A 17,867-nucleotide genomic window follows, 5' to 3' on the forward strand; every position below is an offset into this window, starting at 1 on the left:
GTGATACATTCAGCAGCCTGTGTGGCTGATCGAAGCTCCTCTCAGCTGTTCATGTTTGATAAAATGTTACAGCAAATTTTGGTTACAGTGGTAAAAGTTATTGGTTGTTTCACGAAGCTGTATTTGTTTAGAAGTTTCGCTATATGTTACCGTCTCTTGCAGAATATGCCCAGGTGATCAAGATGTTAGGCAATGGAAGACTGGAGGCGTTATGTTTTGATGGTGTGAAGAGGTTATGTCATATTAGAGGGAAACTAAGAAAAAAGGTAATTCTGAAGCATTGCAATAGAGAACAGTGACATTATGCATGATATATAATTGTAAAGATTTACATATGTAGTTTGTTACAAAAGTTAATGTTTCTACTGTACTTAATATCTTAAACTTCTTTTTTGACAGTAAACTAGTTTGTTCTTCTGTTTGTATTGCTGGCACAAAAGTAGGCAGTCTTTGACTTTTGAATGAAGCTTGTAGTTGAAAGGCTGCCTTTGGATGTGTATATTTCAGGAGAGATTTTTTTGGCTGCTTATGAAATACTGATTTTTCATATTCTAGAAACTTATATGCAGATGAAATATTAAAAAGCTGCCTGACTGTAGATGGGGAACTTGGTGACTATTTGGAAAATCAGCATGTTATATCTGAGACTAGATCAGTACTTAGCTTACTAGGAGAACTTCTATTAACATGAAGATTGACACCCAGCATAGGAAAATAAATGTATGAGAGCTGTCCAAAGCCACCTTTTTTGTATGCTATTTCCCTAAACCAATAAGAATCAGGGTTTGATACTCCACTTGGTTTGATCTGGGGAGGAACTGAATAATTATCATCTTCTCACTGGGTGACTCATCTGAGAATAGCTCAATAGGGATGGTTTCGGAAGGTTTCTTTATAGCTTCCCGCAGGCACCTCAGATGCCATCATTTCATTGTCCGCTTCATCAGTTCCCAAAATACTTTCGTGCAAAGCTGATCTGCAAAAGTGTGTACCTTCAGGGAAGTCAGGTGTACGTATTTGTATTCTTAACTTTCCCATCTTTGGGATGGTGTCCCCTCTTGCCCTTGTCAGATGTTACAGCTTTCTAACCTCTGCTGGTGTATGGTACGGAGGAGGTCCTCTCAGATAGTCAGTTGCCAATAAAACCAGACGTTCACTGTGTTCATTCTGGATTGTTCCACCTGTCCGTTTTTGGAGACCAGTGAATGCATGTGTCTTGGTATTGGTGTGAGCCCTGCTAGCTGCCTGCGATACACTGCAATAAACTGTTGAAGTAATGTAGAATGTACATAGATAAATGCTAGGTGTTGCAGAATTAATTTCTTGCTGCAGAAAGCATCACTTATCTATTCCTCATGTCTAAAAGAAAGGAAATCTCAACTGAAATATATTTCATCTCCAAAAAAATCAAGCTGATGTGGGATAGAACTGTCTTGTGCATTTAAATTGGCCTGTCCTGTTTTGCAGGCTTCTGGCTTTGGTTTGACTGATTAGCATAGTCAGTTACTAGAAACAACTCCATTCATTTTCTTGTGCTCTTCACTGTGCTTGTCCATCACCCCCTTCATCAGGTTTTTCTTTTCATTTTTGCCCTTGTGGAGCTTAGTTCAGAGAGTGGCTTGATGCATTATTTCTGTTTTCTCAGAAGTTATGACTTAATAACCACCTTGTTGGCTAAAAGCTCCTCAAAGAAGTTTGATTTACCTTAGTAATAGCTCCGTAACATGTGAAATAATATATCTATGAGTATTAATGACCTTGGTTTTGCTGTTAAAGAACAAAATTGGGTATTTCCAGTTTACTGATTAGAAAGTGAAAATGGTGGCTGTAGAATGTAAAATGTTTCGTGTCTCTCAGTAAACCTAAATGTGCTGTTTGACTCTTGTGTTACCCAACAAAAGTTGGATTTCTGCAATATAACATACGTTTTCTCTTTCAGGTTTGGATAAATACATCTGATATTATATTGGTTGGCTTAAGAGACTACCAGGTAAAAATTCAGTGTAATTTGCCAATGAAGAATATCTTACAAACAGCTTTATTTAATGTTAAATTGCAGCAGGTATCATGAGGAAATGACCATCTAGCTTTCTTTGAAGTTGTATTTGGTTATGCTAAATCATGACTTTTAGTTTCCTTGTATTACAGAAAGATTGTCATGAGTAGATGACAAATCCTGGTTCAACTTGTTCTTCTAAATTGCAGCCTGAGACTTTGTGAGTGAAGGTGCTTATTGGCATGACACCTGACCTTTTTTTCCCAGGTGTAGCTGCTTGATGCTTGGATCCTGTGGTACAAGGGAGATTGAGCCAAGCACCAAACATTTTATTGTGATCATGAGATTTTTTGGTAATCAGAATTTTGGAGCCTTGATGTTTAGGCTTTTACCTTAAGAGGCCAATTGATCAGTGATTAGTTTCTACTTAAATTTCCAAAAATGGAGTAGCATAATTTTACCTAATGTAAAGGTTAATGGAAAACAGTTGTCAAGTTTTCATTGGGTGAATGCTTTTTCATGAATGTTATTGTTGTGTCATCAGTTGTTTGAAGATAGATTCTGCTTCTGAAATGTACATTAAGAGTTGTAAAACATTTAAGATATTGTCATTTACTGTATATATTAAGCTACTTAAAACTAGGAAGTTTCAACACTTTCTGACTTAACACCAAACACCTCGCTATGTGTGTTCTCTGAAGAAAGAGTAATTTCAAAGGCATGAAACTGAACTTCTCAAATTACTTATAATAGGAAAAAATTAAGTTATCACCTAGAAGAAATGAAGATATTCTACAAATGAGCATTTTTTACTTCACATTTAAAGGAACTGGAGGGGAAGGAGGAACAAGATATTCTTCTGTAAATAATACAGGTGTTATTCTTCTGTAAATAATACAGGTGTTACTAGTCTGCCAAGGTTAATAGGGAGGTTTTTTCCTTCATAGATGACTAATAAATTCTAATAAATTCTTATTTAGGATAACAAGGCTGATGTTATTCTAAAGTACAATGCAGATGAAGCCAGAAGTCTGAAAGCATATGGAGAGCTTCCAGAACATGGTAAGAATCTTTTCACTTCAAATTGGAAGTTCATATTGGGCAAGAATTGTCAATCTATCTTGACTTGGTGTGAGTGCACTCCTTAACTTCTCCAAATTCCTTTTTAGCTAAAATCAATGAAACAGACACATTTGGTCCTGGAGATGATGATGAAATCCAGTTTGATGATATTGGAGATGATGATGAAGATATTGATGACGTAAGTAGTAAACATACATTTTGTATCATATGCTTGAAACTGTCATCTTTGCCAATAAGCTGTTTTCCTTGGTTTAGAGCAAGTAAAATAATACATTGATGTTCAGAATAGCTCACCTTCTCAGGGACTGCTTCAGAAAGTGGTGTGGACGTATGCATGCCAGCTTTCTGTTCTCTCTTCTGTCCTACAGTCATCCCCTAGTTGACCTCTAAGCAAATAGTATGCTTAGTGTCATACTATTGAAACATACGTGGAGTGCAGTCTCCTCATTATCCTTAAGATACCTGAAAGAAAATCAGTCATTTGACCGCAAAGACCTAGAGTTACATAGCAGCGTCCATTCAAATGATTGTGTGTGTGTACATATATATATATTTGTGTGTGTGTACATATATATATGTGTGTGCATGTGTGCGCAAGGAGTTGCAGTTACGTGAGTCGACAGCTACATATATGGATGTAGCTGGGTATGTTCATATCGAAGGAACTGAATGTAGCCCTCAGTACTGCTCTTTGAAGTGTAAGCTCCTTACAACAAGCTCATGGTGGAAAGATGATACAGGAAGGTTTAGCAGACCAGTAGGATTTCCTTGCGTCCCCTGCACAGTAGGCTAGAAAGACCTCTTGGGGAGCGGGCACAAAGACTGGTGGGTCAGCTCCTGTGCCACGTAGGGCAGCTGTGGCCCCTTCAGTCCAGGCAGGGCGAGCCATAAACTGCTGATGCAAACTACATTGGCCAGCAACTGCTGGAACAGGTCACAGGTTATGTAGGTATTTTGTGGAATTGCATGAACACGTGTGGGTTTCACCTTTCTGATTCCTCTGTAGTTTTAACAACCTCACTGTCTAATAATAAGTACAGAAATAATTGAGGGATTTGTGTTTTTAAAAAAAACAAAGACTTCAAGTCTCCATTTTTCTTTACATAAAAATCATAAAAAGCTGCATCTTAGTAGTTACTAAAGTTAACCATAATCCTGAATTTACAGATTGTCACAATCAGTTGTGTTACTGCTTATCACTAAACCGTCGTAACTGACCATGCACACTCTTAAATTGTAGGAGTAAAATTGTTATAATTCAAATTATATAGTAAATTGCAGAAATAGAATCTGCTGTGAAATGTTTTCTAAGATGATGCACTTTATTTTGCAGTTGAGAGATGAATGTGTGCAGGGTCAGCTGGCTGAGAGGATAAGTAGTAACTTACTGAGCCAGTGAGTTAACTTAATCGGATAGACTGTTCTAAGTATATTACTATGTTTTAATTCTTCATCTTTTTAGTCCTCCCTCTCTCTGAGTTGGTAATGTGATTAATTCTCTTTAAATGCTTATATTATTTTGACTTTTTTGAGGTTCTCAATATATGATGCATTAGATCAGATATCTTAAAAATACCAAAATCTTGATGAATTTTTCTTCAGATTTTTGAAAATTGCACTTTGGACCTGTAAGTGGTTGAGCTTACTGAAGATTTAGCTTGCTGAAGCTAGGAACACTTTCTAGTACTGCATGCTTTTAATAATGAAGCTATTGTAAGATGTCAAAGTGATAAGTAGCTGTAGGAATATTGGAAGAATAAGATTTGCAAACTAATGGATCTTTGTGTGGGATAATGGATGAGCAGCTATGATTGTTTTTAAGCTTCTGTTAGCTATGCGATATAATATCAATATCATGCTTTAAGAAAGGAAAAGACATAAAGAGATAAAATGTGAATAACCTCTCTGAGGATCATCCTAGTCTACCTAGAATGAAGTGTGGCTTCCAAGGTCATAGTTAACGTGAAAGACTTGGTGGAACCTTTCCTTTGTTGTTCATGTCGGTTCATTTTGCCACCAAATGAATTTGGATAGTCAGTACTTAGGGAAGTTACCCTTAAACTCAGTTTTGCTTCGTTTTTGAGAATCGTGAGCTAATTTATGGCTGTACTATTTATATGTGATTATATTGGCAGAATTGCTCACCTGCATGACTATAGTATCATAACGGTGGTGGGGACATAAGAGGAGAGTAGTTGTTCACGTGTTAAGAAAACAGGACGTGAGCTGAGGCAAAAACAGTACTGTACTGAGTTCAGGAAGTCTCCTGTTGAACCATGAAAATAGTTTAAAGACAGAGTTGCTTGATGAAAAATGCATGTGAATTAAGTTTGTGGTATGGTGTTTTTGCTTTTCAGATCTAATTTGGAACAGAGGTTTACATTCCGACTTTTTTCCTCCAAGGATTGTTCTACATTGATATTTCGATTATTTTTTGGGTGAAGTCCCTTTCTTTTAAGAAGACTGAAAATTCTCGGTAAAGAGTGTAGTTTGTTACATCAAAAGGATTTATTTTCAATGTTTGTTTTAAAGTATTTATATTTCTTTAGAAATGGATAATGCTGGATTATCACAAAGGTTCAATGAAATGCCACAAATATTTTTTCTGTTCACCAATTAGAGCTTTTACCTCTGGATGTAAGTGAGATACAGTGACATGGGCTGTAAAAGACTGCATTTTTCCCTCTTCTGCTTTCATCACTACAATTCCAGTTACACTTGTATTTTGAAATAAAAATTGTTTACCCTGTAATTACAATGGATTTTGATTAAATACAAATACCCAGTTCAGATTAGTATCAAATCATACTATGCAGTGTCTGTCCTTATACCCCTTGCCTTGATGTTAACTTTAAAAAGATTTTGATAATATAAAAGGAAGGCAGAAATCTGCATTTAAATTCATAATGCATGATGAATCTGCTTTTCATGTCTAGTAGCATGCTGCTATTTTTATACTGATTTTGATAATTAAAAACACTCATTATTTCAAAGATGTAAATTTGCCACAGTGGAGGGGTAGGGGAGAAGTAAAGATAAAAAGTAAGCAGCATCTCAAATTTGCAGTTGTTAAAAACTGTCTTGTATGCATAGCTCTTCTGTGTTTTAAGTACAGTAGTCACGCTGTAGTTGCAGAAGATGAACACTGGGTGGCACCCAACTTAACAGGGATACATTAATCCGAAACATTAACAGTTGGGTTTGTACTGAAAAATGCATAAAATAGTTTTTCCCCAAAATGAATGCTTAACATTCTTGATATGTTAAACATGTAGAATATTTTTACATTATAGAAAAGGTTATGTTAAGAGTAGAGTTTTATTTTAATCTTAAATTCCATACATTGTAAGGTACAACATTAAAGCTTATGTGAACTTTGAGTAACAATATAAATGAGAAAATAAGTTTGTGTCAAACGTAGGAAAAGAATCTTTTCATCCAGAATAAATCACTGAAACAAACTAATGGAAAGATTCTTCTCCACCTTCAGACTGGAGAAGTCAGTTAAGAAGCTGAATAAAGACTAACATCATCATGCAAATATTATTTTGTGGTAGCCTTAGTTTCTTTGTCTTCAATTATGTATTTAACAACTCTGAAAGCAGGTTAATGGAAAACTTCCTTTTGTGCCATAAAAATCTGATTCTTGACACTTGTATTCGTTATACAGTCTTTTTGGTATGATGTAAAGTGACTACCCCAATAGATAAAACCAAAATGGCTTTAAATATGGAATGGCCTCATTGCTTTACATGATCTTTAAGGAGGAGTTCTGTGCTAGATTGGAACTTCCAGAGCTTTTGCGAAAATGTCTTCTCTTTTACTTTTTTCTTTCGTTATAGTGTCTATTTTCCTTACGTGGGTCTGGTATCTTATTCTAGGGATAACGTTTTCTTAGTATTAAGTAATTTTGCCAAATGTTTCATGGGTTTTAAATATTTATTGTAAAAACTTGCTAAATATTGGGAAAAGATACTACCAATACAGCATTCTTACTCCACTCATCTTAAAGTGTATGAATTTACTGTCTTTTGTATGCCTATAAGGTTCAATTGCAAAGCAACATAAATGCTGCAATGTTTCAGGATAAGGTTTGCAAACCATTCTCTAGCTCATTAGTTTCTTCAACATATTAAGCAGACTATGAGCAGCTCTGCAAATGGTTAAAAGCTCTCAAAACTGATCCTGAGGTCCAAGTGCAGAAGATGTCTGTTCTTTCAGTTGCACTAGCAGAAAAGTTAATGATTAAATTACAATGAATGTTTGCTGAAGATACAGATATTACGGAAATTATACTTGCCAAAACCAATCTTGTACATGTGGGAAAAATGTAAAGTGCGTGGTCAGTGGTAAAGAGAAATACGAAAGAAGACACTGCTGTTGCAAGGAACTTATTGCACTGTACCAGAGTTCTCCAGTATAACAGGCACTTCAGCTGTGGGACAAAGATGAATCTTTGTTCCTGGCAGAATTGGTTATGGTTTGCCCTGAGGTTCCTTCCAGTCTTTATGTCTGGCTCAGCCTAAACTCAGCAGAGTTTTTAAGGAAATTTCCCGTTTAACTATTAATTTCTTATTAATGCTTTGGCTCAGCACCAGCTGGTTTCTACTCACATGCTAGGCTGCGTTGCCTTCCTTGAATACATTTCCTCATCTTGTTTCTCTGTCCACTGCTAAAGCTCCTTTCACAGACCAGTCTAGGCAGCTTTATATTGTCCCTTCTTGCTTCTCTTTTCTTTGGGGGGCAAAACCAGCTCGCACAAGTAGCTCTTTTCTCAATGTCTCCATGCAAAGAACAGTGGTAGAACAGCAGCTGCCAGGTAAAGGATTGCAGAATTGCTGACTGTAAAGCCATGAAAGGTGTTCTATCTGTAAGAGTATTTTCTAGATTAATTTTTTAATAATTCTTGTTTAACTTTGGGAACTGCTGCTGGCTTTTTACCTATAGTGTAAAATTTAAAGTAGGGATTCAAAAATTAATTTTCTGCAGCTAAAGTGTAAACTTTGTGTTCTCTAACATGTTTCCCACTTCGAGATCTTCTCTGTGATTAAAACTTTGAAACATGATTTTTGTTCGTTGTTCCAAATCTTCTTTGTCTCTTCACCTTATAATAGGGGCTGCTGTGCATTTGGTTGGACAGCCCTAATGCTTTTCCACTCTAATCCTTAGCAGATATAGTCCAGACACACTAATTGAAAAAAAGTATATGGTTTTAAAAAAAAACCAAAAACCTCTCCTTATGCAAGAGGAGGAGGAGCCGGTAACCTATGATTGTTGAGCTCTGTGCCATTTACTTGTTACGGCTGATAGGTTATATCATATGACTGTGCACTGTATGTGCTAGTATGCATGTAGGTGGTACTATGTGCTAGTGCCATACATAGATATGATACATGCCACACATACAATACATGGTACCATTTTTATATATATACTTGAAGTAAATTAGTGTACAGTGTACAACCTGGTAGAGGTTAGGCAGGCACAACGATGGCTCTGTAATCTGAGTGATGTCCGTGAATGAAAATGAACTGACTGAGGGTGTCAGTTTGCTTGTGGTACCCGGCTGTGCTCCTAACCAGGTTCTTCATGACGAAGGGATAGGACTCGTGACTTGCCTGGGTTGTGAACTAACGCTGGGACTGCTGCTCCCTGTGGCCCTGCAGGGATGAGGTAAGTCTTGTCTCCAGGTGAGTTGGGGTGTTGACTGCTGCTGCTGTTGAGCAAGCTTCAATCACTTGCTGTTATTGAACATCAGTATCGTGGAACTTGAACACCTGTATCGTATGGTTCAGTAGAGGACTCAAGCCTAGGTTTTTGTCTGCGAACACTATGCTATCTAAGTAGTTTGACCACAGGAGCGAGGACTTGAAAGTTAAAGTGTGTGCAGCCTTCTGTGTGGGAAGGGGAAAGTAGTATCTGAAATAATCTTGGAGCAGTCTGAGTGCAGCTTTTTTTGTCCCTTTAAACTTGAGGCTTGTTGCTGGCTTTTGTGAAGGTAGTTGTTGGCAATGCTTTCTCATTTTGACACAAAACAGTGAATCTTCATAATTTTTTCTCAGGATATGCATGCCCTTTGGGGAAGGAGGGAAAAGAGGTGAACAGGGAGGATGTCTTTCTTTTATTTTTTTCTATCACAGCAAGCATGAGTCAGAGCTCCTATTGATTAATTCAGGTTGCTTGTGCTATATCTTGCCATCAAATTTAACGCTAAAGATCAACTTTGTGATTATAAAATACAATCTCAACCAAATAGAGAGGCAAGCTGAAAATACCCAGTACCTTCATGTAATTCCATCTGGGAAGTAGGTACTAGCAGCAGGGTACCACTAGAAACATCTAAAGACCTGTTCCTCCTTTCAAGTATTTGTTTGCTCCTGGGCCACACTTGGGATCCAGATGTTTTAATTATACCAATTATGTTTTCGGACTTTCCTTTAGATGCTTAGTGGGACAAAAATACTTTAAAAAAAATACATAGATGAGACTGTGTTTTCTGTCGTATGAATTAGCTTTTCTTCATGTTTTTTGCCAATGTGTTTGTAGACAGAGAGGACGCTTGCACAGCAGTTTTATTTATCTCCAGGCTGTCAGCTCAAGAAAAGAAAGCTTAATCAGAAGCTGAAAGAGACTTGGTAACAGTTACGGGGCCTATTACTGCATCACTTGCCTAACAGTAAATTCCCTTTTGAAGTACTCTTCCTGTATTTTGCAGGCACTCATTCTTCCCTCTTGTAAAAGTGGGTAGCTCCAGTCCAGTGCCTCCTGTTTGTGTGTCTGGGCTGTGATGGTATAGGAGTCTCTTCTGCGGTCACTAGCATCTATATTCCTTAGTCAGCCCTACTCTTCTTTATCATTAAGTTAATGAATTTTATTCCCAGTTGAGGAAGATCATCAGCAAAATGCCCTTGCATGCTTGGCCTCTGGAGGGAGCAGAGAAGCAAAAAACCAAACCAAGCTTGATGGATTAGCGTGAGCAGATTGCCTCAGCTTCTCGGTAGAAGGAGTTTCTATTGCTGGGTGTCAGGGACCCTGAGGTGCCCAGAGTCTGCAATAATGATTGCTGGGAATGGAAACACTTAAGATATTTTTTTCAAGGTTTTTGAAGCAGATCACCTTCTTCCTCAAGAGCAAGCTGATTCAAGCGTGTAAGTATGGGCTGAGGAGCAAGCCTGTTGCTGGCAGCAACGCGTGATGGATACTGCTGTCCCCATCTGTAGTAGGTACAGCGAAGGGCAGCAGATACACTGGAGGATCCCCATGGGACACCCAGATCCGCATGGGTTATATACGTTCCACCATCAGTGGTACCTGCTGTCGGAGAGGATTCAGCTTTGTGACAACCCTCAAGACAGTGACAGTGCAGTTACTGTGTTTAGTCTGTGCTTAGAGAGGAAAGCCAAGTGCTGCAAAGTGCTTGAGGAAACAGCTTCTGACTTACAAGGCTTTAAAACTAATTGTAGCAGACAGTGGTGGGGGGTGGGGAAATATGCATTAACAAGGTTTGTGAGAAGAATTTTACTCTTGCTGCCTGACCCAGTGGAAAGATCTCCCCTGCTCATGGCTGAAACTGGAGATGTATACAGAAACTGCAGTGGTTAAAGCTGTAGTCCTGGAGACTCACCAAGAGGCCCAAGACCCTGAAAAGGTGTGGAAGACCTTGCCTTCTTCGGAACCTATGGACAGTGACCGTCCCAACTCGCCTTGTCAAGTTGCTCTGGAATAGGTCTGGGATATTAATTATCAACTGATGCAGCAGGTGGCTGACCAGAGGGAGTCTTGCAACAGCTCAGTCGTAGGGACTCTTGTGTCTTGAGCAAATAACAATATGCAGCGAGATCCTAAGTTTTGCTGAAAATGGCAGAAGTAGCCAGTGCTAAGTAACTGTGTAGGGTGTGACAGAATATATAGAGATGGATCTTCAGATTGGCGATATAACCTCACAGTTCTCTGCTGCTAACTGACTGCAGTGTGGGAGCCTGAATAGAAATGAAAGGGAAGAAGCCACAGATCAGTTGTTAGTGTGTGTCGGGATAGGTTTCTGCTGGATTTGGGAAATAGCTTCTTAAGCTCTGGAGAGGTAGTGTTTAGACTTTTGCAGCTGTTAGCCTAACCAGAAGGACCTGCAGTATCTTATTCTCAGTGAACCTGTGGCTTATGAAATCTTTAATGGAGCATTTGGTTCTTGGCACCTAAATGGCACTAGCCACTTTGGAAAAGAAAAAGTATGGGTGCATCTATTGATTTTAGAATCCATAAAGGTGTTGGATGGTTCTGCCAGCCCTGCTAACTGAAAACGTCTTAAAAGATGCCCTAAGACCCATTGGTGTGGTTGTCCAGTCCTACTGCATTCCACTCGAGTGACTGGGTCAGAAGTAATGGGCACCCTGTATCCCACTGTGGTTGTCAGCTCTATTCCCTTAATAGCAGCTTATACCACTTGCAACCTAGTAATGTGTCTTTGGACCACTACTGTTAACCAGAGTATTGGCGAGTGAGCAGAAACCCCTTCCCAAAATAGGGCACCGATTTCACAAAAGTGTAGGAAATAATGTGCAACAGCGTAGGGATTGTTTCACTAAAAATGTGAGTATGCCGCCTATAAGTGGAACAAATACTGGTGTATTGTTATACTCCCACCAACTAAGGAAACAGTTGCTGAAAAGTAAGCAGAAAAAGCCAAGATTAGCGAGTGCTCCTCTATTTAATTATGCTGTAATCCTCAACAGCCTCCTCCTCTTCCCCTCCTCCCCAATTTGAATTGATGCTATCGTATTGCTAGGTGTACATTTTGTCTACAAAGGTTGGAAGAGTGATCTCAGGCTTCATGAAATGTTTTAAACTAAACTGCTGTAAAGTTACTGTTTAGGACTACAAAAGTCAAGGTTAACTGTAGTATTTAGAAAATAATGTATGGTAACTAAGAAAGAGAAAAGAATATAACCAGTAGCTGAATATGTGGTATTATAGGCAGCTTAGGTGAACCTAGCAATAGTTATGTTAGAGAATCAAAAAACACTGAAGATGTGTGTCTGATTTAGGGCATGGGGAAGCATTTAGAAGAAACAGCTTGAGTGCCAAGTAGCCAATAACTTTATATTGAGAAGACAGACTGACTGTTTCTGATCACTTGCATAGACTGACATCTTCTAAATCAATTAAAATAATGAAAGGGGGAAGGGAGAATGGGGAATGGCACCTAATAGTTTCCTTCTTTGATACCCAAGCCCTCCTTAAAACAGGTAATTTCCTTATTACTGGTTTTCAAAATAATACTTACTCTTGATTGAATAGGTTTTTCATTCTTTTTTTCCGGTACTCACATAATCATCATTTGCACATATGATTGTAGAAAAGCTCCATATATGCTAGCAGAATATTTGAGTCATTATAGAACAGTAGATTACAAAGGAGAAAATACGTTCCTCTTTCAGGACAGAGAAAACCTTGAGGTCAATTCTTTTCATCACATACTAGGAAAGTGCTAGGCCTTCAGCTCCAAGTCGAGTCTCTCTCCAGGCTCCTGTTGGACACTCCCCACCCCACCTGAAAAGGCTTCAAATCTTTATGCTCTCCATAGAGGCGTGACGGTGTCTGCCTTGCCTGCTAGCAGCCTGCTGAGATTTGCCACAGAGCAGAACCACCTCTTGTGGTGGTGGGGCTGCACAGGGCTTCTCTGAACCCTTTGGTGTTCTCAAGAACTGCTTCTGTCACTGAGATGTGCAGAAATACTGTCTCGAGCTCTGTTCAAACTTTTGCTCGGTATGGCATCACAAAAGCATTTAAATCTGATGGTGCAGTCGGCTGTGTGCTCCTCCAGCCTCTATTTTTAGAGGTTTGCAAGACCATCCTTCATTCAGCTGCGTGAGGGTAGGTATAGGGAATAAATGGCTTAGCGGCATCCACCCCATGACAATCATTTGGAGCAAAAAGGGAACTCATTTACCAAAAACTGGAAGCTATGTAAAGTGTACGTTCTTCCTTTGTATTTACCTTTGAATCCCTCAACAAAACTTGGGTATGAGATGCATCCAGAAGATGGGGCACGTTCTTCCCCTTTTGTAGGTTGCTTGTGTAGTTTGACAGAGGAGAGTACTGCTAGATCTAAAAATGTTTCCAGCTCAAATAATCGCATCTATGATGGCACAGTGAGAACATGTCTTTGGACAGCAGGTTTTGAGTAACTTCCTTTTTTGTGCTGTGAAGTAAAGGCTAAGTGTACTCTAGTCCCTGTTCCAAGCCTCTTGTGTAGATGATGCACACATGCCTAAAGAGACAAGGTCTAAACCACTGAGCACTCCCCAAACTAGAATTCTGAGAAATTTAAACTTTCACGATATTTGGAGAGTTAAGACTGATCCTCAGGACACCCTGAAGAATGTGGTATGTGAGAAGAAAATGAGATCCAGTGGAGATCAGAAGGACTATTACATCTTGCATATCAATCAGAGATTCAGATTAGAGGCTCCTGCCCGTTTACATAGATTTTAATATTTTTTATGGTAACAATAACGAATGCACCTAGTTTACATAGCTGAAGTACTATATCCATATGATTTCTTCAACAGATGATACTATTATATTGTACTATTATACAATAATAAAAAATTAGAAGCCACAGAAACCTTGTTCTCTCTTGGGCTGAGCTGGATTAGTGGTAGCGAGGGAGTCTTTTCAACTAAAGTTCCCCCCATAGTTCTTCTGTGAAATTAGTCCCTTGATCATACGGAAGGTTAGTTTTTGGTATAGAATTGAGTATTGACCACTTTATGAAGTTGGTATTTGCGTTACTCTATTTCTGTATGGTTGTGTTGGCAGGACAATATTGCATTGGTGTAATTGGCACAGAAGAGGACTGAAAACTAACATGTATTAAAACGTGAGAGTTTCTGAAATGGTAAAAACTCTCACACTGATCATTGGCAAGACAATGTTTTTGGATAAAAAACTTCCCTGGTCAATGCTCATTTTGAACCTCTGCCATAGCGTACCAATACAGCACATTCTGCAGCACATTCTGAACCATCTCAGGGCAGTTAAGTTACTTAAGGAAGCTTTTTTTTTTTTTTGCAAGCCTATTTTTAAGCTGGGTCACTTCCCCTGTTCAGTTTGCATTAGTGCCAGCCCAGCTGAAGGAGAAATGCACCGGGAGGTGAGAAGAGCGGTGGAGGTATGAAGACTGTTGTAAGCTGGTATAGCCTCTGAAGACTTTGAGGAAATCACGGCCTTAATTAGTTGTCAAACTCACAGAATTGTACAGGTTGGAAGGGACCTCTGGGGGTTGCTAGTCCAACCTCCTGTGCAAAGCAGGTCCAGTCAGAGCAGGTTGCTCCTAGCTTTGTCCCGTCACTTTTTGAGTATTTACAAGGATGGAGGTTCCACGGCCTCTCTGGGAAACCTGCTCCAGGGTTTGAACACCCTCATGGTTAAAAAGAAATAACTTCCTTGCATCTCATTGGAATCTTCTGTGTTCTGAGTTGTGTCCATTGCCTCTTGTTCATCCACAGTGCGCAACCAAGGAGAGTCTGGCTTTCTCTTCTCTTCCCCTCCACCCTATTACACAGTTGCAGACCGGAGTAAGATGTCCCTTCATCATTTTTTCCTATGGACTGAACAAACGTAGATCTCTGAGCCTCTCCTCAGCATCACGTGCTCCAGTCCCTTCAGCAGTCTTGTTAGTCATCTGCTGGACTCGCTCATTTTTCTCATGCTGGGGAGCCCCAAAATGGACACAGTATTTCGGATGTAGTCTCAACATAACAGTGTTCTTTACTGCAGTCTGAAACAAGCATCTGGGGTAGGATTTTTTGGTCCACCACTGAGCCGTTGGAGCACTCGATCTGAATCACAAGACTTGAACTTGTCTCCAAGAATCTGAGAACTCCTGACTCACTTCCTTGGTAGAGAAGGTAACTGAGTGACTCTGTCTCGGCAGAGGAGTTGCATGAAGTGAAAAAATACAACTGGGATGTATCACGTAAAAAAATTTAGAGGTTCCCTCTTTTTTTTTTTTTTTTTTTTAGACTAGCTTTTCTTTTCAGTGCTATCAGATGTGCATGCATCTCTAGTGAAAACTGCACCACATACTGGTTACTGTCATAACCACAGATATATAGATCTGAAAACCTTTGGGGGAAAGAAATAATTCTCATGTTTTATGGACCCCCTGTGAATTATTTTTGAAAATTTTTTTTAAGCTAGTTTTGTTAATAGCCATTGAACTTAGTTGGGAGAATAAGTGAGATTCAGACTGTCACTGCAGATTTCTTAACCAGATAAAGAATCTTCCACAAGACAACAGATTTTATATGTGCTTATGTCTCAAGCTTAGATTGGGACTTTCGTTAAATTCAAGTTATTTTGTCTTGAGCCTATCCTCCTAAGATTTCTTCAACTTTCAGTTGCCAAAGTTCAATCTATTAAAGTTTTTTTGGTTTTTGTTTTCTGTCAGAACTATATGGTTGCCAAAAGGGACTGGCTGCATAGGATGGTCATGGAAAGGTTTTTATCTATTATTTCCGTGGTTTCAGATTGCTAACTTAGAGCTAAGATTCAAAGGTCTGATTTATATCTACTGAATCCCAGTTGAGAAAAGTAAATGCTAGTATAGAGGGTAGGGCGTACTTCTCATACCAGAAGGACCTTCAGAGGTATACTTGTTTGAGCTGTCAGGCTCTGGGATTATTTTTAAGTTCATGTTTAAACAAAGTATTTTTCTTAAGTCTATAATCAGTTTGAGTGTTCATTCTGTAGGATCATTTCTTCATCTTTTTATTTAATTGGCTTGCAGTCTTTCTTCTAGGGAGGTGCCTTCTGAGGAAATAAACATGTGCAACTGCTGGAATAATTTCATTGTTGTTGCTGAGAGCCTGGCTATTCAACAGGCTGTAAACTCCCTACCTGTATCTGCTCAAAGGCCATAATTATTTGTCACTGCCTTGGTATCAGCAACCCCTAAAGTTACAGTTTTCCATCTGCAATATTTAAGACAAAAGGGTCTAAGAGATACCACTAGCTTCAGATCAGTCTTCTAAGTGTCAGAAGCAGAAGACCTCTTCCATGGCCGAATAGCAACTGTCACAGACACACGCATGGAAACAACAGTCACTGGTGGTTCAAACAGCACCAGCTTTCACTGTACTGCTGGATCACCTGATCTGCAAGAGACACGGGCAAAAGGCAGGTAAAAGGAGACTTCTGTTGCTCGGACCTCCACAAAAGAAAAAGGAGGTCAGATACAGTGTTTCAGTACATCCTCAGGTACTTCACTTTTTCTCCCCAGATGCAGGACTGGGCATTTCCCTTTCTTGAACTTCATAAGGATTCTGTTGACCCATTTCTCCAGCCTGTTGAGGTCCCTTTGAATGGCAGCACACCCATCTGATGTATCACCTACTCCTCCCAGTCTTGTGTCATCTGCAAACTTGCTAAGGGTGTGCTCTGTCCCACCATCCAAGTCATTAGTGAAAATGTTGAGGAGTATTAACGCCTGGGGTACACCACTAGTGACTGGACTCCAGCTTGACCTCATGCCACTGATCACAACCCTCTGAGCCTGGCAGATCAGTTAGCTTTCAGTCCACCCCGCTGTACATTTATCTATTTCATCAATTCTGTTTACGAGGATGTTATGGGAGACAGTGTTGAAAGTCTTACTCAAGTCAACATAAATAATGTCCACTGCTTTCCCTTCTTCCACCAAGCTACTCCTATCACCTCATTATAGGGGAGGCATGATGATCACTTTGTAAATCAACGCTGACTACTCCCCAACACCTTCTTATCCTTAATATACTTGGAAATCATTTACAACACCACCTTCCCAGGGACTGAGGAGAGGCCCTGCAAATTCTTGGATCCTCCTTTTTGCCCTTCTTGAAGCGAGCAGTAACTTCTGCTTTTTTCCTGTCCCCAGGAACCTCCCCTGATCACCACCACCTTTCAGAGATTAGCGAGAGTGGCCTCACAATGACATCAGCTCCATGATGTTAAAACTCTTAGGTAATTCAAGCCTAGAGAAAGCAGCACATTCCATGAATTGCAGGATTTGCAGGGAGGAAGAAAACTGATCCTTAATTGTACATGACAGTGACCTTTAACCTTTGAAATTAAGGTAAGTTAATGTTTGATTAACATCAGATGTTTACGCAAGTTTTGAAATGTATGACAGCTATCTATAAATACATCTCTGAAACTTCTGTAAAGTTATGTTAATTTACCTTTTTTAGCATATGTATTTCATATTTCTTTGTTGAACGTTTATACATTATAAACCAAAATATCTGATTTTTCAGCACTCGTAGGTGCGTTGGGTGCATCCTATCAAGTGTCTTCTGGTTCTAGTTTCTCCAAGTATGGCTGCTCTGCTCCTCTCCTTTAGATACGACATGTCCTATCCTTTCTCCATTGAAAACTAGAATACTCGATCCAAGGTCAAATCCATCATAAAAGGAAGAATTCAGATGTGTAGAATACATGGATATATACTACACTCTGAGGGTAGTTTTTTTGTTTTGCTTTGTTTTTGTAAGGAAAAACAAAAATCCCACACCTCTAAACAGGGGAGAAGCAGATTAGTGTTTCCCTGAATATGGTAAAGCAAGTTCTATTAGTGGTGACACCTGAAAATCATATTGACTGTAAATGACCTTATTATCATTTGCCTAAGATTATAGAAATCATGTGGACTCTCATTACCATGGCCACTTGCCTCTTGCAAGTATCAAAAAACCCTCCACTCTTTAGATCCCAAGTGTGCAGGTCCATCCGATTCACCCCCTTTTGAAAG

The 17,867-nt window shown here is 39.2% G+C and overlaps 1 protein-coding gene across 11 annotated transcripts in view; it reads left to right on the forward strand.

The window, feature by feature from the left end:
• EIF1AX (eukaryotic translation initiation factor 1A X-linked) overlaps positions 1-17,867 on the forward strand; it is a 28,230-nt gene that overhangs the window by 4,748 nt on the left and 5,615 nt on the right. For 2 of the 11 annotated variants that reach the window (XR_012677504.1, XR_012677505.1), the window contains exons 3-10: positions 163-266; positions 1,940-1,990; positions 2,977-3,058; positions 3,166-3,257; positions 5,437-5,555; positions 8,662-14,988; positions 15,870-17,192; positions 17,374-17,578. Coding sequence is in view for 2 of the 11 variants with exons in the window: in XM_075175156.1 (XP_075031257.1) it covers positions 163-266; positions 1,940-1,990; positions 2,977-3,058; positions 3,166-3,257; positions 4,413-4,478 (395 nt within the window). In the remaining 9 variants the exon portion in view is untranslated. Of the gene's footprint in view, positions 1-162; positions 267-1,939; positions 1,991-2,976; positions 3,059-3,165; positions 3,258-4,412; positions 4,858-5,436; positions 6,808-8,661; positions 14,989-15,869; positions 17,193-17,373; positions 17,579-17,867 lie in introns of those variants that run through there. The other 9 variants (XR_012677519.1, XR_012677520.1, XR_012677509.1 and 6 more) reach the window with 8 other exon arrangements.

Source organism: Calonectris borealis, chromosome 1 (assembly GCF_964195595.1).
Source record: "Calonectris borealis chromosome 1, bCalBor7.hap1.2, whole genome shotgun sequence".
NCBI classification, from domain to species: domain Eukaryota; kingdom Metazoa; phylum Chordata; class Aves; order Procellariiformes; family Procellariidae; genus Calonectris; species Calonectris borealis.